Consider the following 26,830-nt stretch of genomic DNA (forward strand, 5'->3'; position numbering starts at 1 on the left):
CTTAATGTTTGGACGGGTTCTACAGGGTGTGGGTTAAAGCTTTATAAATAACCCTGTTACCATGCTCCACAGCTGTCCATTTCCCTACTACTGCCCAGCCAACAGCTCTGCCATGAAGTCCTGCGAAGGCGGTTCCATGCCTGTCAGCAGCAGCGGGCTCAGGGGATCCAAAAACAGCTGCTGTAGTGTGTGTGATGGAGGCACCTATCGTCCCTATCTCTCCCACATACCACAGTGCCTTCCATGTCCACCAGGATACTTTTGTCCCCCAGGTACTTTCCTCACCACCACAAATCACTTCACATCTCAGTTCATTTGTTCAAGATTTATTTCATTGCTTAACTCCAAATAAAGTGTGAATTTATTTGAATTCAACAGGTACTGACAACTACAAGAGTAACCCTTGCCTTTTTGGTTATGTCTGTCCCATGGCATCCAACCAACCGATACCCTGCCCCCCTGGTTCCTTTGGTAATCTCACCCATGCTGAGAAAATGGGTGACTGCCACCCATGTCCAGCTGGCACCTTTAACCACCTGCCTGCCCAGAAGGCCTGCTTTCCCTGTGGCAGCTCCTCTACCTCACCAGCCGGTTAGACCTCATCAGATGTTTGTAGATAGTTCAGGTCATATTAAAACTGATTCTTTAATCAATTAAAATATTTAGAACTGAGTTTTTTTTTTTATCAGGTGGGCTCCACATTGTTTTTTTTTCTTCACCTGTGAGGAGTGTTTCTCTGTTGATCTCAGTGGCTTGTTGTGTCACACCTGCTTCTTCAGGTTCCTCTTCTTGCACCTGTAAGGGTAGGAACCGTGCCTTCCAGCAGTCGGATGGCTCATGTTTGTGTAGAACTGGTTTTATCTTCTACAATGAGCTGGATTTCAAAAGCTCTGCGTCTGACAGTGAATTGGACTGTCAGCCTGAGGTCAGTAGCAGCAATCTTTTCATCAAAATTTCCTCAGTGTTTCCCATATTACATAACAGTTCATCCAGACTGACTCCCATCCCAAATTAGTCCATTTTTATGTTTGAATTTGTATTTTTTTCCGTTCAGAAGTTTTCCTTGAAAGGCAGTCGAAGGTGTGGATGGATTGTTTGCCAGACAGATGTGTTCTTGTGCAACCGTATAGAATAGAAAATGAATGTGTGGCGTAGTGGTCTAAGCAGTCGCCCCATGTGTAGAGGCTACAGTCCTTGCTGTCATTCCCCCTCTCTCTGCCTCCCCATTTCCTGTCTCTCTACTGTGTGCTATCGTATAAAGGCATAAAAAAAAAAAATTAAAAAAAAAATATATATAAAAAAAAAAAAAGAAAATGAATTGACCTCAAAGTCAAATTGGGAATAGAAAGATGTTTTGCATCAACCTCACTTTTCCAGAAGCATAGGAACAAGCCCCACACATCTCAGGGTCAACCACTACAGCTAAATTCTGAAAATATGAAAAACACTGCATTGATTTGACACGTTTGCTATGATTTTACGTTGTGATTACAGAAATCAATATAACACTGTGAGATGGGGAAATACTTTTGTACTGTAGTCAGTCATGAATGAAAGTCTGTGCGTTTCAAGCCCTTTTTAGATGTGTGTGTGTGTGTGTGTGTGTGTGTGTGTGTGTTTCAGGTGAGCAGACGGTGTGCCGCAGGGCAGGTGCGTCTTGCAGCATCCAGAGAGTGTGTGTCACCCTCGCTCCACTGCTGTAATATCACCTGTGGACCACATGGAGGAACTCTGGATGTGGAGATGGGAATGTGAATCTCTTTTATTTTTCATTTACTTCTAAACCTTCTACTAAAACTAAATGTAGTGAAGAAATGAACGATGATTTCTAAGTGGTAAATAGTCTAATGTTCTTTCTGTCTTTTGTCTCATCTGCCTGATCCTGACGCCCCCAGCTGCCGGTGCGAGCGATATGTGTCTGCTGAGGAGCTCTGTAATACTTCTTGCCTTTCCCGACTGCCTCAGCTCTCTGCTCAGCTCTCGCCAGATGGACACCTGCTGCTCAGCCTGAAAGAAAGAAACAGCATGGTCTGGGCAAGGGTGAGGGAGAGGCAACAGGGCTTTTGACAGACTGATGGTCAGCCACATCTTGCAAGCACACGCATTTTTTATTTACCCTATACTTACTGATCAATCCCATTAAGTCTATGTATAAATGAGAGGAGGGATTTTCGGAGGCTGCTACCACCCGATAAGATAAAGCGTAAATACAACATTAGTATTGTACTGGTGCAACCCAGAGACTTGTCAGATGGTAGGGTTTAGCTAAATTGAATAGTTGGTGGAAAGCTGGGTGTAGCATTTATCAGGGTCTGAGGCCAGTCTGAATTTAAGCAGGACACCTGGAAAATGTTGCAGCTGCAGATTTTGTGATATCTTTGCATTACCCCCAAAGGAAAGTGATAAATAATGAACTTCTCTCTCCATGCAAGAAAAAAGTATTTAGAAGTTCAGCAACTCCGCTGCTTGGTCTCATCATTTTCCGCTAGTTTCGTCATCTATGAATGTGCATATTTTGTGTGTGCGCATGGGTTTAGTCCTGTTTAAAGATATTTAGCAGCCCTAATTTTTTTTTTTAACTTGTTTGTTCGTGAAATATCATTTTAACAACCACATATATTGTCAGGATTAAGGTTCCTAGTTAGTCGTTTTCACTAATACAGGACATTTACCTTTTAGTTTAAATAGTTTTATGTTTAAAATTCAGCCATTATTTTACCAGAAACTACATGTTTGAGCCATGGAAAACACAATTTAAATCATCTATTTAGAAACACAGTATGCCACAGTTATTGATTCTCAAACTTCTTCAAAATCCCAAACATTAACTATGTCAGCCACAAATTTTAGTGCAGTGCCATCATACAAAAAGATTCCCTGTCAGTTCTATTAGAAAGATGATCTTTTGGCAACTTTCACTGATTTACTTTTAACCCCTGCAGTTCACTGATTATTACCCATATTTGCCACATTAACATTAAAGCATTAAACATAAAAACATATACATCAATAAACACTGCAGCAGCATCAAAAGATCTCCATTCTCTGTTATTCTGTTTTATTACTGTATCAGTGGTAGCAATTTGAGATGATAAGATAAAAACTCAAAGTTTTTCGCCTGGAGTGAACTCTCTACCAATCTGCGCCTTAGCTTCTGAGGCTATCAAAGGCACAACAGAACCTCCCCTTCCCAACGGACATAGACTCACCACCAGTCTTGATTACACTGAAATAAGCATTTTCAGCCACCTCAGAACATCTTCCCAAGGGTGGGAAGATGTTCACTGTGGGTCTTATCTACATCAGGCGCAACCCATTGCCCCCTAAACAACCATGCTTTCGCTGGTGTTCTCTTTTCTGTCAGATTTATTGACCGACCACTGACATAAACATTTAACTGAACACATTTAAATTGTATATAATCTGCATGAGATTAAAGCTACAATGAGTCCATTCACACTCCAGCTCACTAGACTTCCCTCTCTTTTTTCTTTTTTTCTTACTTCAAATGTATACATTTTGAAAGAATTTACACTGGGAGGTTTGTACGGCACCTACAACCCGAGCAACACACCCAGAGAAATTCATCCTGGGGTTCGACACTCCCCAGTAACTGAACACCGACTTTTTTTCCTTTCAGCCTTAGATGTTCACAGCCAATTTGCAGAAAACATATATAGTTTATTTATGATCCTGTCAAGCACAGACATGGCAAGAAAAAACAAAGAAAACTTTACGTCTCGTTCTCCTGGGATCCTGCTCACGCCACCAATCTGTGATGGAAATCTTGTGAGCTGAAGGTAGACGCTTTTGGGAGATCGCCAGATGTCTTGCGCAGAAGCACTTATTGAAGATTGATGCATCAAGGAGAAAAGTAATGAGCAAAACAAATGTTAACAAGTTAACTAGTTTAATGCCACCCAGTTGTCCATGGCAGGGTGTATTTGAACAAAAATAGACTCACATGGCAATAGACTATAGGTCCAAATTAGATTTGTATTCATCAGATCACATCACCTACATATATGTGTGAAGATTCTATTGGGTACAAACACCAAAACATTACCCTGCATTTCAAACAACTTGCGTTGTATATGTGAGACTTTAAGGTGATATTAAAGCTGTTTATCTTGGCTGTTTACCTCCTCCACCAGACCTGTCTTACCTCTGGGGCCTCTCTCTGGTTGCTATGGTTACTGCTGAGGGAATGAGCAGATGTGTCTAAACAGCTGTGCTAGAGATAGACATTGAACTATTGTGTAAAGTAAATGACATGTCAGTGTGGCCTGTGTAAAGTCACATGACCTAATGCTACAAAGAGACTAAAAGACCTGCTTCCTTCACAGTTCTCATCAAGCTTGTTTATGTTTACTTCCAGACTGTCATGGATATTTTAGGACCAGATATCCATGCAAAAAATTTTGGGAATATCCATCTGGTCCAGTTTGACTCTGAAGGAGTGTTTGGTTGGATTCCCACACAGAGCGGGCTTATCAGTCAGTTTCTGTCAGGTGAATACACTTAAGTTGTTATTTTGATTGATTTTCTTTGTATTACTCGTATATCACTGATTTATCTTTTTGATTCTCGTATTTAGTATAATTTTACAGGAAAAAAGCAGAATTTTGATAAATTGAGACTGATTTAACTCTGCTCAGAACCAACACAACTCCTAAATACAAGAGCCAGAAAGAAGAGAGACACAGAAGATGATGATGGTGACCTGGCTGTTCTTCCTCGGATCCCCAACCCCATTGCCTGTCTTGCCTCTGGTGACATGCTCATTTTCCATCTCACCATCAACCACACTGGTACAGCTTTCTTTCACTTCACCCATGATTAACCATGAGGTTTTTTTTTTTTTTTTTTTGAATGTTGTAATTCTATCTGTCTAATTAACTAATGTATGTAATCTAATTTTATTTATACACCTAAGACCGCCATTTGAGTCACTTCCCAGTGTATCAAAAGGACCACCTGTTTAATAGTAACCCCAGCTGGGACTTTGGAGCCTTTCGACATCTGCAGATACTCATGAAGCAGACAAACTTCAACTCCACGAGGTAGAGTTGAGTCCATACTGCAGGCTGAGCCTCAAGTGTTGCTTATTTTAAATCACATTTTGTGACCATGTCCCCTCTTTACCAAAAATTCCTCTTCCTTACTCAGGTTTGCCCACGTGTTTTCAGAAACAGGGAAGTATGTATTTGTGGACAGTGCTGTCCCAGAGTGGAGTATGGTGGTGGTGGTCAGTGAGGAGGGGACAGAATGTGATTCCAGGGCATCTGTGTTCCAGCCCATGACCCCGGCACAGCTGGTGAGATATGGGATTGTCAAGCAGCACAGACTCAACCTTCTGCCTGACTGGGGAGTGATTGCAGGTGTGTATCCCTGCTGTGCGTGACTGATGTCTACTCATCATTTGGTCATATTGGAGTATGACTTTGATGGATAAGCGCTTGATATTTTGTCATGACAAGATGCTGATTGTGTACAGGGATCCTGAGTCTGCTGCTGGTTGTAGTTGTAGTCCTGACCACCACAGTGCTGGTTCTGCGACCCAGCAAAACAAAGCTGATCTCCCAGTGGAGGATGAAGCCAAAGTGGCGCAGCCTCGGGGAGCCCTTCTGTCCAGTGGGGTGTGTTTGCAATGGAGACAGGTCTGTTGGCGTGACAGCAGGGAGAATATTGTTTCATCCATGTCTCAGGATGTTGATTTTTGTGTGTCCTGGTGGCCCATGCAGTACAATGTCCCCTTTATGACATGTTTAAAGCTAAAAGCGGCATGGCAGCCTCCGCTCAGTCTCATTCTAAACTATAGAACCACAATCCGAAAATATAAATATGTGAAAAAAAAACAAATAAAACCATGGAGTGGCTTGTGTTTTTCTTTCAGCATAGCTACCCCAAGCATAGGTGGTGTCCTAGGCAGTAGGGGTGTAGGAGAAGGAGCAGAGGCTGAGGAACCTGCTGTCTCAAAGGGAGGTAAAGTTACTATTTATTACAATGTGATTTAGCTTGCTCACAATGGGATTCAACTGGCTACAATTATTTACCTTTTTAAAACACAAGAGGTTCCTGGCTGTTATGAGACACTACTATAGTGTGTTAGCATGCAAACATTTACTAACTACCAGGTAAAAAATACATTTTAGTGCCAATGGTGCCACATGAAAAGTAGCAAGTAGTTTCATGGTAATCCAGTAGTTGTAAAGCTGGACCAATGTGATAGATCAACTGAACAGCCAACAGTCTAATAGTGCCATGCATAGAGCTTATATTATGAAATATACAGTACATGGATTGTTGAATTTTAAACAAATGTTTTGGTTAAATTCAATAAGACCATCAGTCTTTTTACTTACTGCACCACTTTAATATTCTAATAATAAACCAATCATTGAAAATGTCCCCAGAAAAGTTTCACTAAAAAAACACTTCTGCACCACTTTTCCATCTGACTGGTTTTCAATATTGGACCTCACTGGTGTGTGATAATGTTTGAAATGACCATAAGGTAGAGTTGGCTTTAATGTTTCTCACTTAGTTGCTTATTGCATTATTCATGCAGCTTGATAAGGTATTTAAATGTCCATTGGTCTAATCATAATGGAAGCCATCACGCATGACCAGGTAGCAGTTAACAGCCTATTCGCCATTTGATTGATGATAAAGAAAATAATAGCCGATATCACACTCTAATGACTTGTGTTGTTATCTCCAGCTTTCGAGTTAGCCTGTGCAGTTTTAATTCAAGTACTTATCATCCATTGCATGCTCCATCTTTGGCAGTCTATAAAAGCTAGAGAGTTATGGAGCTCAGTTTAGGAGGCTTTCAAGGTGCCATCATTTATCATGAGAGTATCTTCTCAGTTCTTTAGGGTGATGGGACCCCCCATCCCCCATTATTTCAGCTCATTTCTAATTTACATATTTGACATTTTCTGCTCCCATTAAGGAATTGGGTCAGGGCGCTGTGATTTGGAGGAGTTCAATGTGAAAACTCTGTATGACAAACTAGAGGATCAGAACCTCCACATAGCCTCACAACTGGCTCGACACCGCAAAGACACCCAGGAATTCTACAGAAACATTTGTCAACACACCGAAACCCTGAAGGTGAGTTTAATAGTATAGTATGGTGAAAAAATGCAAAATTAATTCTTTCAAAGAAACAATTGACAAGTGGATATGAAATATATAAAAGTTGTGGTCTTCTCAAACCATAAGAAAACAATGTAAAATTGCGGGAGGGTTTTTTGGGGGTTTTTTTTTAGGATGTCTTCGAGAATATGGATCATAAAAAACTGAGTCTTCTTAAAGAGCTGCTAGTCCATAATGCAATGAGGGATAAACCATCCTACAACAATGCAAGAGAGAGAGATACACAAGGTAAAGCTGGATGATGATGATGATGATGATGATGATGATGATGATGATGAGCGATTTGATTAGAGAAACTAATGTCTGATCATAAAACAAAGGTAATTAAAGGAATAGTTTGTCTTTTTGGGAAGTATACGTGCTCACTTTCTTGTTGACCATTGGATGAGAAGATCATTTCATTATTTGTACCATAAATTTGAAGCCGTAGCTTTATATTGAACATACTGACATGAGAGAGGTATCAACTCTCAGCAAGAAAGCAAATAAGTATATTTGACTAAATGTCACACTATTCCTTTAACAGTATTGTCACAATTTACGCCCAATTGTTGGCTAACACAGAAAATCTACCTCAGACTCTTGTATTTAATTGCCTAAAGACTCATATCTACCCACCTGTTGTGCTTAGAGAGGATGAAAGTTATGTCACATCCTTTATTTAATGTTTTTTCTCTCTGTAATTTGTTTCATGCATGGGACTGAACATTCCCATCACCCCAGCTGAGGCTTCTGTAGCATTACTGCAAAATGTTCTCAGGTCTGTGGAAGCTCTCTTATGCAGGCTGACTGGAGAAACTTGGCAAAACCAAGATTTGACTGGTCTCCCATACTGTCATACTGGTCCTCATGATGCCAGGCCCACCAACATGTGTTATACACAGGTACAGTGGTGGCATTTGCTCTATTTGTAGCATATCTTGGAATCATTAAGTGGAGTATTATTATTTCTTCCACATTTTATCCACAGTTTTCATCAATGAATATGACCAAAGCAGACGCTCTTCCCCATGAGCCAGGTATGGAACAAATTTATACAAAGGTTTGGCTCATTTACCGAAGCATCAGGATGTCATGTCACACCACTGAGATGATTCTGTCTTCCTTAGTCCATCTCCAGAGTACAGCCCTTTGTCTAAGTGACCATGACCTTTCCAAGATGGTCAGCATGTCTCCTCTATTCAAGACCCTACAGGAGATCCAGCAGTCTTTACAGAGCCTCACCACAGTTGCGCCTAGTCAGCATCTCCACAATGGTACAGGCATATGATGGAAAAGAGAAACTGAACATAATACCAAATGGTAAATATCAAGCCTAAAATACAGCATCTATCATGTTTCAGCAGCTACAGAGCATTCTGTCCAGGAGAACCATGATGGGCAACTCATCCCAACTGCACTGGACAACCTCTCACCTCAACACTCTGCTGTTTTCCTGTTTGGTTGCCAGGTGATGCAGTTGCTTGAAAACTGCCCCCTGTTCCCCTCTGTGCTTCTGCTAGTGGCCAAGTCAATTCCCGTTTCTTCATCCTCCTCTAATGAGGTTATGCTGGCACATTGCTCAGGGGACTTTTATTTTGATGCAACCAATCAAATCCTTTATCTGTCAGAGGCAAAGCTTCAACACGTGGGACATTTTATCGCCATCATCCTGCAGTCCATGGCCCACATAGCATCAGGTAATCGAAAAGTGGTCATAAGAGTGAGTCCTGAAAAGCCTTTCTTGTGTCCTGGTTTTGCAACAGTGATGTGTAGTACAGTATAATAGCCCTGGCAGTCATATTTGAAAACACAAAGTATGTAATCTTCTTTGGAAACAATATATTTTTTATCCAGGATCCAAACCCCAGAGCTTTATGCAAGCTCTCCATGAGGCCATTTCAGCTCTAAGCCTTCAGCTGTTCAACTTCTCTTTCAAATGGAGCACAGCAGAGGTGAGTACGAGCTATATAAGCCTCACACATCCTCCTCATACTGCACGAGTGGGGGCTGATAACTTTTTATGCCTTTTTTTAACAGTCAGAACTCAATGCTTCAGAGAGGCAGCATGGTGCATTAGCTAAAGAATTTCTCAACATCAGAGTTCCCACTGAAGCGCATTTCACTGAGCACCTATTGGCTAGCAGGTTGGTGAGAAAGATGAACCACACAGCAGAGTATAGTATACCCTTTAAGCAAAGTCATGCTTTTAAATCATTTTTCTGCCTATCCTCCAATTTAGACTGAAGAAATACAAATATTTCAAGTTAGAGCAGCTTATCTCTAACCTCAAACAGAGTCCAGCTGAGGGCACAGACACAGGTAAGAAAATTATTCATTTCTGCTACGATCTGCCACGATTTTTACAACGACGTTGTAAAAACACATGGCATTCATCGTCAATATACAAAGAGTCACAACCTGGTCTAAGGAGCGTAAACTGTTGACCCTTGATCGATGATCATAGTCTTACTAGAAGTCTTGTACCATTATGTGGAGAAGGGTTTAATGCTTTCTGAGCACAATTTTCAATTGCAGAGCTATTGATCGGAGCTATTGATCCATAATGGCATTGACAAGCTATTTTGTGAAACCCACAAAGGTCCAACAACAATACACCCATACAAACTAATGATTGAATCTGTTTGTCAGTTTCTTCCCAGTCACATTAAACCATTATGGGGGGGATGCTGGAGAGAAAATGTTGATATTCACCTGCTTCGTCACCTAAAGAGCTTCTTGTTCCTAATAATAATGGTCCAATATCCCAGTACACACGGATCATTACTTTAATGAGGGCACTCCAATCAGCACGGAAGCTATTATGAAGCCAATAGGTTGTGCTTCTGGTAGATACACAATGTCATTATTATTATATGTTTCAGTTGGTCATTTTTCTATCAATATAGATTCCATTAAAACATTTACTCGAAATCATTTTTTTCATTCTGAAGACTTAAACGTCTAGTTTAATTTCTACAGGTTTACCACCAAAAGGGACGCCGATGCAGGTACTGTATACCCCCCTGTTACAGCTCATAAACTAGCTTCATTTAATCGTCACTGTCCTCACGTAATGTCAACATTTCCTCTGTTCCAGAGATCCTGTATAGAGGAGAAGATCGACTGCTTGAACGAGTCCTTCCTGCAGCTTAGCGTGCAGCTACAAAAGAGAGCTCAAATGAGCACATGGCAAAAGGAGCGAGAGAGCAGTGCTGGAAACCATTCTGCGGTAATTGGCTGGAATATTACATGTTATGTATATGATTGCATATAATCCTAAAAATGAATCTGCATGGTAACATAACAGGTGTGGAAATGACCTTTTTGTATTTTATGTCCTACAAATTACAACATGCTGAGATTTTGTTTGACTTTCTTATGACTCGTCAGCATAGCATTTCATACATAAAAATGATATATTACACTAATACATTTAGTTGATTGGTGATAATTCATTCAAATCTCTGCTCTTCAAGCTAGATATTAATTTGTTCCCATTCAGCCTTGCCTTAAGACAAAAATGTGGGAATCAGGATGCATGAATATGATGTGTGCCTGCATCTGCATGTTTGCATCATTGCTTGAGATTATGCACATGAATTAATTTGTCTTTTACCACGAATCATCAACAGTACACACTCTGTGATCTAACCTTTTGCAGAGGGCAACACCAACAAGCATGCCAAGCCTGAGTCGTAATGGAACAATCCTACTGGAGCTGAAGAGGCGCTATGTATCACAGCGCCTCAATGAGCTCCAAATCACATTAGGCCAGCTCACACAGTGCCAGCAGCACGACAGCGAGTCAAAACACAGGACAAGAGGCCGTGCGCAGACAGACAGCAGCACCACTCAGCAGGAGCAGAGGGAGTATTATCCTGGCGTAGATGGCTGCAGTCCTCCTCACGGCCAGCGGCAGGACAGTATTCCAGCCAGCCAAAGTCACAGCCAACAAACCGTAGAGAACAGAGTTCTTGGGAACTATAAACTAGAGAGTCATATTTCTGATCAGCAGAGGAGTGGCTCTGTCCAGTGCAACAACCCTGAAACATTACTGGACTGCCAGATACTAGAGAGCCATGGTCGGCTGCAGCTTAATGTCCCAGGAAAACAAGAGCTGAACAGTCAGATCACGATAGAAAATACAAGTGGACATACGGATATCGATGACATGTAGCTGACTACTAATTAGAAACAGCATCTGTATATGGAAAAATGCTAGAAAAGGTGTTGTTTATTTGGTTCTTTCATTATTCCTCAGTCTGCTGCCTTTTTGTGCTCTTTCATGTTTGGCCTAGAATAGCGAGTTTATCTGTGTATACTATAATATTCTGCCTTTTTTGTTAGGGAATGATCCGAGTGACCTCTGTTTTGATTCGCACCAGCTTTAGAACTATTCAGCTGTGTTCTTATCTGTGATCCTGGACAGAAATAATTTCTGGCAACAAGCGGAGGCGTGACACATTCTGTCATGTTGTCCAAATAGTTTCTCAGTCAGGAGTTAACACCGGCCTCAAAGACAGGCTCTGTTCATTACCATATTCTAATTAAGACAATAAACCTCAGCTGAATGAACACAAGGTGACACTTGTGCCTCTGTGTTGCTTCTTGCTCACTACAACCTCCGCCTCTTGTAGAGGTGATGACCCATGTCTTCATGAATATTTAATATTAAACTACAATAATTCTCTCCCCCTTTTCTCTGTCAGGCAGATGTGCAGGCCCTCTAACCTTTCTTCTCTAAGCCTTTTCATTTAGTGAGATTTCTCTACAACCAACAGCGTAACCAAGTGAAACTAAAAGTAGCTACAAAACTTGAAAGACTGTTGGATCTGCTCCAGATGAGAAGTCTACGCTGCACAACTGCTGCCTTCTGGTTCGATGGTTTATCTGACGCACAGGGTTCTGGTTCTTATAATAGAAAGTGAGTATTCCTACAGGGGGCTGTGAGCCAAATCAGAAGGTCAGATGGAACAAGTCTTCACTTACTATCAGTGTTAGCTTAGAGGTCTGTGCCAAGTCTCCTGGGCTGAATCTGGCATTGCCCTGTAGCTCTGTGTGTGTGTGTGTGTGTGTGTGTGTGTGTGTGTGTGTATGTGTGTGTGTGCGTGCGTGCGTGCGTGCATATGAGGGGAGTGGTTCAGTGGCTTCCTGAGATTATATGCCTTATCAATTAGATTAGCTGTGATATGCCACTGATCTGGCCTTTGTGTGTGTGTTTGCCCTCAGAGTGGAACATGGCAACGTATAACTTCATACTGAGCTGCTGTGAAGGCACATGTGTGTGAATGTTTGTGTAGTGATTTGCAGTTGTACAACATTATGCTTGCTCTAGTTGTTTACATCGACACATGGGTTATTTTTAGGAGGACTGTTTATGTGATGTTTGTGTGAGAGTGTGTATGCATATGTGTGTGTGTGTGTATATATATATATATATATATATATATATATATATATATATATATATATGGCTTGTGTAGAATATATTTCTGAACTGTGGCACATTTCTTGTTATGTTTTGCGTGGGTAATTTATATGTTTTGTTATTCCACGGTAAATTTCAAAGTACATCGGGACAGATGTGTGCAGGACGTATAGATACAATCAACCTACAGATGGATCAAGAGTTAATATAGATGGTAGAGTAAAATCCTGCTTACACTGTCCAAATGGTAGCATTAAGTGGTTTTACGAGCAAGCCGCACATGAGCTTTACATCTCAATTTCCAGCATGTTTCATCCATGGCTGTCTGCTGTAATCATGTTATAATCTTGAAATCCTTCCAAATCCCTAGAAATCTACTCTCTGCTGTACATCCTCAAGGGCCCCTGCACACACACACACACGCGTGCACACACACACATTAACATACATGAACAAATACATGATCTCTCTAACTCACTTATTTATACAGTCAGTCATTTCATTTACTCATTTCCTAACATACAGGCCTGGGTTAAGCTGCATTTTGACTCAAATTCACCATAGATAATTGTCCGCATGCTCTGTTTTAGACTTGACACAGTCTTTTGGTTGAATTTACCCTCATATATTAAAAATGTGCTGTATTCATTACATGTATGCATCCTGTGGTGGAAGCCCTTGGACCTTAGAACGCAGAGCAACACTTGAAGTGTGAAAAGACATCATTTGTTCGCCTCCTTTCTTTGACTTATTTTCTACAAAAACCAAAGCATTTCAAACACACTGACTACCTGTGAAAATAGAGAGCTGCGCTTGAGGCTTGCTGTTGTCTTCCAGAGTCTGCGGGCTGTCGCTAAGCAGACCTCCTGTAGTCACCATGGCACTGCATTACTGTTGCTATGGTTTCCTTATCTCCAGGATGTGGTTCAACCAAGCCTGCCATATTTAGTCTGCTTCTCAGAGTGCCAGCCTTCTGCTGATGCTGACAGCAACACAAGAGTGCACTTAGCTGTCCCTTTGCTTTTTTCTACATTAAAATGCATCAGTAACTCTAAACACTACTGCACACACCTGTTGATACACTCAGTTTTCAGCATTTTACAGCTCTAACGCAGTGTATCCTAAAGCCATACTCATTTGATGTTGACAGTTTTTTTTAAATCCTTGTGGTCATGTAAATTTAAAAGAAAATAATAATGGTGAAATTATCAAACCCTTGATTCCCTCAGGAGTAATCCTCTTATTGCTCCAGATACAACAGCTGCAAGATCAGATGTTGTGATGTCATGACACAGATTATTGTGGCTCTTTACGGCCTGAGGATGTTGTATCACAGGTTCATCTTAGTCTATTTTTCCTTTCAGGGTTCACATAACATCAAACACCATAGTAATTCTGATTACTCCGAAACATTTGGAAATGAGAAAAAAACTTTTAGGATGAATGAAACTATTTAGTTTGTGACATGCAGACCGAAACATAGAAACAGTATCTCTCTTGTTTAGAATCTCTATATATAATTATGATAATACTGATTGAAACATTAGCGATAATGATTTTATACTCATAATGTTATGAAAATCATTCAAGGATTTATATTTTCTACAAATCAAACAGATTAAACTGAAATATTTCAGCACATAATTAGTAATATGTTAAAATGTTTTGTTCGTGAAGAGGCACAGCATTTTCCCAACCATTTTCATACAGAAGGCAACACACAGAGATTAGAGCAGGTAATAGTTTTCCCACAAGAAAGCACATTGTAGACTTGTCAATGTAAGTCTATTAATATTCATATGGGACGCACTGCAGGTCTATAAAACAGAGAAAGCAGGGGAAAAAAAGCAAAACATACCCTGTGGATTCAGTCCTCATCACATCTTTCACATCCTCCACAAAAGAGTGAAATCATTGCCCTTTTCAGTGAGAGAGAAAAAAAAATCTAATATAATTACACTGTTTAGCAGGCACTTCAGTCCTCTTTGACGCAGCTTGTGTTGGTGTGATAGACAGGGATGAGGTTTCAGTTTTTTCCCGGCTGAAACTGAATCATTTTAACTGAATTGAAATACTTCTTTACCCTTCGTATTTAGCATTTACTGTTTGAATGATTAAAGAAACAGGAATGAAAGGAAAGAAAAAAGGGTTAACAGTTGTTACTGGAGCAGTCATGCAGCATGGAAGAGTTTGTGCCCAAATATAGACAGAATATCACAGAAAAGGTCAGGCCCCTTTAACGCTAAACTCCAGAGAAATGGAAGATCATTAGATTAGTGTACTGTGTCCTTCACAGTATTTTATCATCTTCATTGCTGCAGTAAAGATGTGTATGTCATCTAAATGACTTTAAAAAATACAGCTTCAGGCTATGAATCCTTGCTTGTGTAGCACTATTGTATGCTTATATGTCTGCATTTATGTATATATGCATTAGTATTATGTACATTATGTACACTTTTTCTAAACCTGCATGCTTCTGTTCCTGTTCCTACTGTTGACTGAAAGACTTCAGCTGAACCACTCTATCCTCTCAGCACTGAGCCTATGTTTGTTTTTGGACTGAGAGGACACTGCAGCAAGACTTTGGAAGTAGGAACAACACAAAGTACTGATGTGTAACAAATGAACTGTCAAGAGGAAGAGCTCTGCTAGCAGCTGCTGAACTAGGTTATGTAACACGTGACAAAGACAGTTTTGCCTCGTTATTCTTTAATACAATAAGCTTTAATAAAACTGATTTGCATTAGGTTTATATATGTGCATGTGAGGTGAGGACATGTTATGTTTTGTTTGTTTAGCCTATCAGCCTTGCAGTCAGAAGAAAAGCATACGCAAACAGACTGGCATGATGAGTTGGTCAGGCCTACCCAAATGACAGTAATATGGTCGTGCACATTGTAGTGTTGGAGGGGAGTGACCCACGCATGCGTATCAAAGCCTCTGCTTCTGCCAGCGCTAAGTGACTGCTGAAAAACAAAGACAGGGAACCGCGGTTGGGAAATGTCATCAGTCATCCTTAATGGAGGAAATGGACTTCAGACAATCAATACTTTTATTCTTTGAGGGGTGAAACGGGAGGGTGTTATCATTGTTTTTGCTCTTTGTGTGTGAACAAGGCTCCAGATCTCGCAGCAGTAAGTGACCAAATCGGCTTTTGAGAATCCACAGGTTCCCTCGCTTTTTCTTTTTTTTTCTTTTTTTAACCCCACTCCCATCGTTCTTCCGTGTTTCTGGATGCATCTGGACTGAATGACAAGCATTTGTGGGCGAAGGAGCTGTTGCATCACCCACAGTAGCTGTCACACATCACGGACTTGTTTATCTCACCGACTGGAGTGACTAATGAAGTTAGTTCTTTGTAGATAGATGATGTAGTGCGAGGCAGGGGTTGGTGGAAGACATCAGCTGAGCACGTAAACATTTCACAGCGTCGATTCTACAACTCCTTTATACCTTTAGTTTGAAATCTTTGAGCAGACAGTTAGATTTGGGATTTTCACTCGTCAGGAGGGAAGTTACCTGCGCGCTCATCTGCCGAGGAGAGGCGCTGTCCGTGGTTCTGAAGTCATTTCAACTACTCCTGTTATCTCACTCCTGGACTCCTGTGACGACTTTAGGGCTTCTCCAAAAAAGCAGCAGTTACAGGGACACTGTCCACCAGAAGCTGCAGGAAAAAAAAGCTTAATATGGTAACTCAAACCAGAGTTCACCTGCACACTTTGGTACTTTTAAGTTTTCTCGGTAAGTATAACTGTGCAAGATGTTAAAGATAGTTTGTTTATGCCAGCATGTCTTATTCCTGTGCTACATATATAGGTACAGATGAGTTAATCATGGGCCTCCTTAATGGATTGTGAATCCAACTGGCTGTGAACTCAAAGCCCAGATTCAGAGCAGTCCCAGTAACCTCTGCAGAGTGCAACACCTCTCAGGGGTGTCAGCATTTAAGTGAAATCCATTAAAAAAACAGAGGACACCAGGGTTATGGTTTTTCCCTTTTTCTTTCCTTTCTGTAGTTTCCTCCTTGACTCTCTATCTCCCTCTTTCTCTGCCCTCTTTTCATGTGTTTGTATGAGCCCTCAGTAAAAAAAAAAAACAAAGATGAGATGGAATCAATGTTGTCACTGTCTGCCCAGGGGGACTTTGGGTTATATAAGAGCACTGGCAACAGTCACACAAAGACATCCATGTGTGTGGTGAGCTCATGGAGATTACTGCCCCACTTCACTTTAAAAGAAATCAATCTTTGTGTGTACCCCCCCCCCCCCCCCCCCCCGCCTTCTCAATGCATTTACAGTACATCTCAATCAGTTACTCCCCTTCTTCCTGCTTGCCCACAATACTTTGCTGTCCTCCTCCTACACTACCCACAGTTCTTCCATCAAACACTAACCCTCTCCATTTATTCCTCCCTCTGCCAGCTGATACTAATGGGCAGAGGCCATCATTAGTGCTTACTGGCCTGGATGATCTTGGATTAGCTATCAGTATTGTGACTCCAGTGCTCACACAGCTGTATAATTGAATTTGTCTTTTTAATGTGTTTTGCGTCTGGCTCAACGTTGTATACAGTGCACAGAGTGCAAGAGCCGATGACCTCAGCAAAAAAGACTGGGCCAGTTTATTACTACATGTAAAGACTGTGTCTGTCACAGTAGTGTCGCATTCTCACAGCCATTGACTAAAGACTGAAAATGGTGTCAGTGTCCCTGTGGGTTGAGGGTTACACACCAAAAAGGATGTAATGGTTGCGTAGAATTTGAATCTCACACTGAAATGCTCCTGATGACGAGTATTGAAGAGCCCTCTCAATAACTAAAAAGAAAAGAAAAAAGCAATTTTTTTTAAGTTACCACATCACACTTGTGTGAGTTACATACTTGACCATGATTGACTTCCAAACTAGTTATGATGTCACAAATCATCAAAGGAGATATTTGTAAGTTTTGCTATTGCTACATAGTCAACGTTAACATTAAGAGCTGTTTGCTTACCAGTCTAGAAGAAACATTGCGAGTTCAGCATCAAACTTCATTCCTTTACTTGCCCAGAGCTGTCTCAAGAGGTGGAAAGCAACACCATGTTAATTCTTGTCTCCTTCATGTCTTCTACTGAAGTTAGCACACTAACCAGCTAGCCCCAGCCTGTCGTGTAAACACAGCGATGGCTGAAGCTCTTGTCAAGTGACAGTTGCCACTACCCACTCCCAACAAGAGAACATGTTAGGCGACAGAAGAAACTTACAAATAGCTACTTTAAATACTTACCCATCTTCAACTGAGACTGAAGGGAAAGCCCAGATGAACTTCAGCAGATTGATGTGAAAAGAGCCTTCTAGTTCTGCACATACCTCATTTAGCACAGTGAAGGTCAAACATCCAAGTGAGGGAACAATAAGCAAAACTCATTTCTGGAGTGAATGTGGACTTTGAACTTGAACATTTTGGCTCAGCTTTCATCGGGTTAGCTACTGAACTAAATGTGTGTAACATTTCCATGCTCCTCCAGTCCACCTGAGCCAGCCGGTATGTGTCGATCTCCCATCTGGGACAGAGGCAGTCCTGGGGAGACCCATGACGTTGACCTGCATCTCCTGTATGAAGAGAGAGGAGGTCAAAGCAAAGACACGTGTGGATTGGTACTACATGATAAAAAATGATACAAAAATCCCACCAACTCATGTAGGTTGTTCTGACATTATTGTATATGATATAACATATATGCGTGTTCATACTAGCATATACTGTGAATATAATTTATGCATGCTTGCTTGCTTTTCCTAGATGTTGAAGTATGAAAATGACGAAAAAGTGATATTGGATGGACCATTTAAGGGCCGTCTGAAGTGGAAAGGGAGCAAGGACTTGCAAGATATCTCCATTGAAATCCTTAACATCACCTATAACGACAGTGGCTTCTATGTTTGCCACGTGCAACGCGAGTTTGACTTTAACTTCTTCACTCACTCTGTCAACATCGAGAAGAACATCACGCTGAAGGTGAACGAGAAAGGTGCGGCTGATTATTTCCATGTTATTCCACCCTGTTCCGGTTTGGCCAAATTCTTGGTTTCCATATCAGTAATCCTCAGTCACTGTGATGATATAAATCAGTTTAGCAGGGATCTCCCAGAGCCACACACAAGGTTATTCAGGCCTCAGACTTGTTTGCTGCAAAGGCAGTGGCATGCCTCTGTGAAGTTACCAAAAATAGACACCAGTCCCAAGAGGTCCATAACTCAAATCTGACACTAAAGCCAACTTTTGAAAGCTGTTTTGGCAATTGACATAATCCATTACATAACAAAGTCATTTCATTTAAACACTGTAAAAATTAAAAATGGAAGAAATGTTTCTACAGCCCCAGAGCACATCAATAATTCATATTTGCCCTTAATATAAATATGAACTCTTTTAAAGCCAGTAGTGTCTCAACAGGAGTGGTTGAACTGTAAAGTATTTACACAGCATTAGTCTGTACAATCCTCTTTACAATATCAGCAGAACTGATCAATATAATTAATCATCTGTATGACTGTAACAGCTATCAGAGTGATCATTCCACTGCAGCACTGCCCAGTTTAACACAGAGTGGCCCAGTTATAGTATTGAATATGGTGATGACGATGATACAGCTGCACACAGAATGCTGGAGAGGTTCAGCACAGATGTGTTAATTTAGCATCCCAAATCCCCGGTAGAAACACTGGTCTGTGCTCTGTGTTGACTTCTGTGTCCCCAGTGTTCTCTTCGTGCCGTACATGCCCTTCCTTTGATGTTGCATTAAGTGTTTATCCGAGCGCTTTAAGTGGGTTTTGCATTTTATTATATATTTCCAACTTGCTGTTTTCACAAAGTGTGACGGCAGTCTGCCACTAACAACATCACTTTCCTTCTTTCCCCCTTTTTTTTTTTGTGACTGTAATGAAGAGGAATAATTGTGTGTTTTGTTTTGTCTGCCTTTATTGTCCATCAAAGCTTTCTTCTGTTGTCAGTGAAGGGGTTAATTCAAACCAACCACTTTGCTATCTCTTATAAGGGGTAATGTATTCTGCTTCCTGAATGCTTGGCTTGCTGAATGTATCATTTTCCAACTTGATCGAATATACAACACAACATGTATATTTGGAACAACATTTCTTTAACTTAACATTATTTATATCTGCTTGCACGTGGTATGTAGTTCACTGTCAGAGGCATATAAAGACAGGCTTGTTATATCACAAGGTTTGGCTTGTATTTGGAAAAAGAGAAGTGCCAGTTTGGATGTGTTTATCCTCCAAAGTGCAATTTTATAAAATATACTACTCTATGATTTTTTTTTTTTTAAACATACCTGAAAGCCTCTACTACACATGTCATACAACAGTTGTATCAAATTTCACAAAGCCTAGAGCCAGTGTACTTTACATTATAGCTAGGGAATCATGTTACGGTAATGATGTCCATACTAGCGGAATAGATTTGCTCACAACAAACGTATCTGTGCTTTCCCATCTAGGGGATTATATTACACTAACAGGCTCTATTTGCAGAGGCTGCCGAATCAAATCAGTGAAAGCTGTCAACTGTCTGGTCAGCAGGCTCTCTGGAATTTGGTACACACTCACTCGCACGGTGGTTCACAGTGGCTCATAATGATCCTGGAATGACAGATAGCAACGGACGGTTCAAATTTTCACAAGTCTGTTTTCAAACAGCTGTTATCATTTCTCCTGTTCATACTGCTCACTAAGAGGTCCCTTCCCAATGCATTTCCAGAAAATCCACACTCCTCTGTCTGCGCAAAAATACATCCATTCTTTGTGTGAGATTCCCTGTTTCTGTTACTAGTCTTCCTCTATAGCTCAGCAAGGAAACACGTCTCTGGAAACACAAAGAGGGACTTCTATACTAGAAAGGTTGGATGATAAGCAATTAATGTGATGAACTCAAACTTCTGATCAGTTTGGGATATATTTTTGTACAGAGGGAGGACTGTTTTTTGTTCTCCATCACTTATTTGGGAAACGTTTTGGGAAATGATCTTTAAATGAAAAGTATGAACAGAAAGAAGGTTTAAAGTAAGAAACTCACTTTCAATGGGCATTGACTAGTATTGATTTAAGACAAACTTGAAAAAAGCTTGTGCTGTTGTACATAAAATCAAAATATGACCTACAATATGTAATGAGTTTAAAATCTGTCATGCTCTGAGAACCACTGTGACTTTGCATATCCATCTTATTTCATATTTAAAGGTACCTTGTGGAGTTTTTTAACCACTAGTAGCACTATGAAGCAATGTTGTTATGAATGGGTCACCGACTGCTGTTGGCACACCAACAAACGTACAAATGCAGCAACAAAGGCAGTGAAGAACAAGGCTGCTCACAACCAAAGATGGATGTAAAGAAAATATTTTTAGAAGTTGTCTCTGCAAATGTTTTATGAGGAAGAAAATGCATCTGGCGTTTTCGTTAGATCTGAAGATAAATACAATGCATTCTGGTTAGAAACACTGAATATAAACATAACTTTTGATTGTTGACAAGGAAACTCCACAGGGCACCTTTAACTCCCTAGGCTCTACTATCATTGTACCACAGGTATGGTCATAATGTTCTGTATGCAACATAGTTTGCACATCATCTTTAAAGTGTATCTACAAACAGGATGCTCACCAGAAAACATGACTTTGCTTGAAGTTTAGCTGCATAGTAATAACTATTGTACATATTGAGTTGGACTTGTCGTGCCGTAGAAATGTTGGCTTCTCTATTATGACTGAGTTGATTGTGGGTCAGCAATGTTGCACATACACGAACAAGCTTAGCATACGTTCTTGAACATGTGAATAAATAAGTGTCCCCTGCTCTATTCAACAACAAAAAAAACAAACGGATGCATATTGAATAATACATTTTCCTCGCTGTTTGTGCTCCACAGCCAGTGATGACCCCACAGCGCTTTACTCTGAGATCATGATGTATGTGCTGCTGGTGTTCTTGACCTTCTGGCTGTTGGTAGAAATGGTCTACTGCTACAGGAAGATCTCCAAGTCTGATGAGCAGGCGCAGGACACAGCGTGAGTGTCACACGGAGATAAATCTAACAAATGTACAAATGTGTGTTCCTGAAAAACAAACTTGTTTTCAGCACGTCCAGATAAATATCTTTACTAACTTGCTCTTCAATAGGACTCAAAAGAGAGAGTGTGTGTGCCAGATAACTGAAAGTGTTACCTGTGTATGTGAATTTCTGGTTATTGCATAATAGTAATTTCAAATCTCAAAAATGTGTCAGCAAAAGAGATTTAGGGAGGCAATCAAGAAGAGAGGAGGAGAAAGAGTGAGGCAGGCAAACAGACAGACACACAGACAGGGAGGTAATTGAGTCTCCACTGCGTCAGTTTGTAACCCTTCTGCAACAGTAATCTGTCTTTTCACTTCGACTGCCTGACAGGCCTGAATAATTCTTAGCACTGCTGACTGCTCTTTTTTCTAAACAAGCTTTTTACATCCGTGGTGGATTTGCAGCTCCATCAGAAACAGACATTTTGCGTCACCTTGTCAGTGCTGACAAAGACCCGAGAGCACCTGTACAGTCAGCTCCCACCGGATTGTCACAGTGTTGACAGCGCCACTCAATCCAGGTTGACAACTTTTGAACAGGCAATTTATGTCCCAAACAGAACAATCACAGATTAACACTCAGCACATGTGCGGATCGAGTTATTGTGGTTTTGCAGACAATTAATTCTGGTTCCAAATCTGAGTTCTGCAGTGACACATAAAGCCCAAGCTCTGCAGAAGGCATTTCTAACACTGTGTGCGTGCTCTCAGAACAGTAATTATACAGGGGGTGGACACAATGCAACATAACACAGTAACCTTGAAATATTCTGCAGTACAATAGCAAGGTGTTTCTGTTTACCATGTTGTTTACCAGGGGAGCATTTCTTTTCTTCAAAGATTCCTGGAAATAACTCCATTTATTATTTGAAACTACATTGTCTATGTATGTTGAATTTTGCCTGGTTACTCTAGGTTACACCAACAACTTCTTGGAATTAATGACTTGGAAGTGTTTGAATTAAACACTTTTATTATTAGTACCGAAGTTCTTTTCAGGAGACTCGTGGAAATAATTAGGAAATTGTGTGAAATCGTGCTGACATGCAAAATAAAGCATTACCAAACAAAATGACAAAAGTAAAATGCTGAATATTTATGTACACAAAGCAATACAATGGTAGCACGCACTATAAACACTAGAGCTGAAATACTTAATTTATTCATCAATAGGAAATTAATATGCTACTATTTTGAAAATTAAATAATCATTTTTCAATCAAATATGCCAAACATCTGCTGAGTCAAGCTGCTCAGATGTGAGCATTCACTGCTTTTCTTTGTAAATGTGATTGTTAACTGAATATTTTTAAGTCCGTCATGGTTGTTCAGCCAAAACAAGCAATCTGAAAATGCCACCTTCGGCTTTGGAAAACTATCAGCATTTTCTAGACAAAACAATCAATCAAGGAAATAGTCAATAAATTCATTGATGTTTAATTGTTAATTGTTAAGTGCAGTCCCGAATAACATCCGAATCAACTAAAACTGAACAATATGAGATTGACAATGGTGGTGTTTGCAGAGCTTTTCCTCTAGATTGCATTTTACTGTATATTACATGCATTGTCTGGTACACATATTCCCATTAATATGTAAATATTAGCTGTTTGGTGGATAAAATATTATGAAAGCTCAGCAAGCAACACAAGATAGATAGATAGATAGATAGATAGATAGATAGATAGATAGATACTTTATTTATCCCCTAGGGGAAATTTGTGTCCATTAGCTCATTGTTGATGATAATAATAATAATAATAATAATAATAATAATAATAACAGTTAATAATAAATCAACAATAATAGTTAGATTGGTCCACATCCTTGGGCTGAGGTGTTGTATAGCCTGATGGCAGTGGGAATAAAAAAAGAGCCAGTTCTGCCCCTTCCGGTACATGGCATCCATGTTCTGGGACCAGTCCAGTTTACTGTCCAGGTGCACACCTAGGTTTTTATAAGTGTGCACCACCTCAATGTCCTTCCCTCAAATGTTGACTGGCTGAAGGGTGGGCCTACACCTCCGAAAGTCCATGACCATCTCCTCGGTCTTGGAGGTGTTCAGAAGGAGGCAGTTCTTGTCGCTCCATTTCCCTGAAGGCCTTCGTCAGATCCCTGTACTCCTCTTCCTGCCCGGTCCTGATACACGCCACATATATTCCTGATGTTCCTGCATTCAATTGAATTTTGAAACTGAAGTCAAATCTATTGTGCCCTTTTTAGTTTCAGTCTATGACCACTGAGTGTAATGTACAGTGAGATGCAACATTTAGTGGCGCATTTAAGTGATGAGGCTGCTGATGACTAATGTGGTTTTTAAGTAAAAATCACATCACATTTGCCCTCAGCATTTAGGTAAAGTTTATTGATCCATGTGCAGATCAGGAGAGCACATTACGCTATGAATCAACTGATCGAATGTGTATAGCTCTGTGAAATTCATCGGTCCCTGCAGCTGAAAGAGTTAATGGGTTGTGGCCACCTCACAGCCATTATTGACCTGTTTGACACCACATCCCACAGTGAGAAGTTGCACCCACTCACAGAGGCTGTTTTCTACTCGGCTTCTTAGCTACCTGCGCTTAATGGATATGCACCGCAGCTAGAACATTTTGAGGTTACATTTTGTGATGCATTAGTAGCTCAGATCATATTAGTCGTGTTACTGAGGGGAAAAAATGGAGCGCAGCAGCAAAAATGATAATCTGTCAGAGAACAGAGAAATTTGCTGACGGAGCCACACAACTCTTTTCACTATAAAGATTTTTTGCTTCGTCTACAGAGTTTCTGTGCAGCTCTACTGAATTGAGTGCATATATAGTGAAGGTATTGTAGTTTTTTAACACTGTGAAAGTTTGCTGTTGAATACTGCATAAGGGTGTGTGATGTCTTCCTGAACTAGCACTAGAATGTGGTGTATGGTGATGGAGGAGGTAGAGGAAACCCTACCACCAATTCTTAGACACTCCTCTGTTTTTCTACCAATCTGCCTGCAGGACAAACTACCTAGCCATTCCCTCTGAGCAGAAAGACAATCCAGCCGCTCCTGTTACCGAATAAAAGCGGTTGTCAGTGACACGGTATTTTACATGTGATTCTCTCAACCTGATCCCAACCAGTGAAACCATCCCCGTCTCTTTCAACTCATTGTTTGTACCTTTATTAGACATAACTGTGCAGCTCTGTAGTGGAGTCCTGTTGCTTCAGCACCTTATGTGTCTATTGTTTGTTCTCTTCAAAAGCGGCTTTTATTACTGCCGTTTTTAGTCCTCCATTTGTGCTCACACTCCATTCAGTATAAAATCGCTCTCTCTCTCTCTCTCTCTCTCTCTCACTATCAATCATTTGCCATAAGAAATGTTAGAATGGATTTGATGCAGTGTAGACAGTGTTAAATTAAGTTTTCTAATTATACTCTATGTGAAATAAGCTTCATGTCTCATGTGAAAACTGGCATAATCTGAGAAGTATTAACAGTCAGTAAACACAGTCTCCTCTGGCACTGCATAGTGAACGCAGTAAATTAGAGCAATTTAAAATGTATGGCATTTGTGTGTATATGAAGCAGGGCTCCTGAGTTATTAGAGTCCTAAAGGGCACAGCTGTTTATGTGAAAGAGATGATGTGGAATTTATATATTGTTTAATATTGCACATATGACACTAGTTATTTAGCATATAAATCTTTCCATGTTCAATAAGAGGGTACATGTTCCCTGCTCTTTCCAGGTATTGACCAATCACAATGGGGCTTCAGTGGCATGTGACAGAAACAGGCATAGATTCATCAACCTCATCTATGCCACTCTGAAGGTATCATTACTCCCAGGCAGCCGTGGGAATCCTGCCAACTGACCTCCCCTGTGTATCGACTGTGTCTTGTGAAGAGCCAGTCAAAAATGTCCAAGCGCTCTGTTTTTCTCCATCTGTTCCGCTCATCTTTTTTCTTTTTCTCCTTCCTTTTATGTCAGGCATCTGAAATCAAGTGCTTTCACAAATACAGCAGGTTAAAGAATAAAAATGTCAGTGCCCTGCACTTATTATCAGATAAATACAGTACCAAGCCGTGCTTCAATTGGACCTGCCAACGTGTTGAGTTGCTAAACACTTCCTTTGTAGTTAGTGGTGCCTATGTGATTTATAACATATATAAACAGATCTATATAAACCTATGATCCACAAGTAAAGACCCTGTCCTGCCACTGTCAAGGCTGTTATACTGGCGCTGTAGTACTGTGTGTAGTTAATTTTGTTTTATTACAATTTTATAGGCCATGCTGACATTTTGGGTCACAGTTTTATTTGTACTTGCCAATATCTTTTCAATGTCTTTTTAAGGAAAATGGATTGCATAGCTTTTATACTGTATGGATGTGCATTTCTCCCTGTTTTTGCTGTATGCATTAGTGTAATGGAAATATATAAAACATACTAGCGATACCCTATCAAGTCACGCTATTTCTGCTAATATGAATTCATCTATAGGTCTTTCCTATACTCTCCTTTGTGTAAATCTTTAATCCATGTTCAGCACTAACATCAAAGTACATGCAGTAGGTTAAGCCGTACTGCCTTACAGTTGCTGATGTTCTGCAGTAGCATTGCTATTGAGACTAAATGTGTGCCTATTTCTACAGTATAACATTGTAGAAATATATATGTTCTGTGATTCAATCATACCACGCTGTTCTTTGTCTATTACAGATCTGACATCTCCTGTGAGAGTGAGCTGCTTTTGAACTATTAAATACAGTGCATTCCAGAGTCCCTGTTTAAGCTGTTTTCATTCAAAACTTCTTACTTCAGTGTAATTATGCAGATGCCTCTGAAATTGCACAATCGGTCCACTTTTAGACTTTTACCAGGATGTTGAAAGGAAAGTTCAGTGTTGACTCCCAGCAGCTTCTGTCTTATGTTCTCCTTATTATCTGTGACTGTGTTGGTGTTGAAATGAAAGGAGTCAGCTCTAAATCAACCACAATAAGCACCTCTGGTGTTTCCAGTTCTCATTAACACTGCAGAGTAGGGGCGCACAAAAAGGAGCTTCGATCCGGTTCTGCTTGATGTAAACTTTTAATTGTCAGTCTTCACAGAGCTGAGACACAGCACTGTAAAGCAGGGAGTTTTATCCAGAGGGAGCAG

At 40.4% G+C, this 26,830-nt stretch overlaps 2 protein-coding genes across 4 annotated transcripts in view; both read left to right on the forward strand.

The window, feature by feature from the left end:
• LOC111665041 (uncharacterized) overlaps positions 1–11,702 on the forward strand; it is a 49,359-nt gene extending 37,657 nt beyond the window's left edge. The window contains exons 74-96 of the mRNA XM_087177602.1: positions 73–272; positions 379–591; positions 780–925; positions 1,624–1,751; positions 1,896–2,040; positions 4,379–4,511; positions 4,659–4,811; positions 4,937–5,063; positions 5,170–5,381; positions 5,498–5,660; positions 5,897–5,985; positions 6,959–7,119; positions 7,278–7,392; positions 7,888–8,048; positions 8,135–8,183; positions 8,274–8,420; positions 8,511–8,843; positions 9,001–9,098; positions 9,184–9,290; positions 9,386–9,465; positions 10,126–10,154; positions 10,244–10,375; positions 10,808–11,702. Coding sequence (XP_087033728.1) covers positions 73–272; positions 379–591; positions 780–925; positions 1,624–1,751; positions 1,896–2,040; positions 4,379–4,511; positions 4,659–4,811; positions 4,937–5,063; positions 5,170–5,381; positions 5,498–5,660; positions 5,897–5,985; positions 6,959–7,119; positions 7,278–7,392; positions 7,888–8,048; positions 8,135–8,183; positions 8,274–8,420; positions 8,511–8,843; positions 9,001–9,098; positions 9,184–9,290; positions 9,386–9,465; positions 10,126–10,154; positions 10,244–10,375; positions 10,808–11,323 — 3,637 coding nt within the window. The 3' untranslated portion in view covers positions 11,324–11,702. The remainder of the gene's footprint in view (positions 1–72; positions 273–378; positions 592–779; positions 926–1,623; positions 1,752–1,895; positions 2,041–4,378; positions 4,512–4,658; positions 4,812–4,936; positions 5,064–5,169; positions 5,382–5,497; positions 5,661–5,896; positions 5,986–6,958; positions 7,120–7,277; positions 7,393–7,887; positions 8,049–8,134; positions 8,184–8,273; positions 8,421–8,510; positions 8,844–9,000; positions 9,099–9,183; positions 9,291–9,385; positions 9,466–10,125; positions 10,155–10,243; positions 10,376–10,807) is intronic.
• A 3,767-nt stretch (positions 11,703–15,469) lies between these two features.
• scn3b (sodium channel, voltage-gated, type III, beta) lies at positions 15,470–26,452 on the forward strand. Of its 3 annotated transcripts, XM_023419909.2 has the most exons (6): positions 15,472–16,318; positions 18,086–18,258; positions 18,361–18,589; positions 21,505–21,643; positions 24,686–24,769; positions 25,418–26,452. In XM_023419909.2, exons 1-5 carry the CDS (start codon positions 16,264–16,266, stop codon positions 24,747–24,749), a joined length of 660 nt encoding a protein of 219 aa, XP_023275677.1. In that variant the 5' UTR covers positions 15,472–16,263; the 3' UTR covers positions 24,750–24,769; positions 25,418–26,452. The 3 variants fall into 3 exon arrangements, with proteins under 3 accessions (XP_087033726.1, XP_023275677.1, XP_023275678.1); XM_087177600.1 differs by lacking the exon at positions 24,686–24,769 and having other exon boundaries at positions 15,470–16,318; positions 26,393–26,452; XM_023419910.2 differs by lacking the exon at positions 24,686–24,769 and having other exon boundaries at positions 15,476–16,318.
• The last annotated feature ends 378 nt before the right edge of the window (positions 26,453–26,830 follow it).

Source organism: Seriola lalandi, unplaced genomic scaffold (genome assembly GCF_002814215.2).
Source record: "Seriola lalandi dorsalis isolate HSWRI2012SDOR001 ecotype SW California unplaced genomic scaffold, Sedor1 jcf7180002054613, whole genome shotgun sequence".
Taxonomy (NCBI): Eukaryota; Metazoa; Chordata; class Actinopteri; order Carangiformes; family Carangidae; genus Seriola; species Seriola lalandi.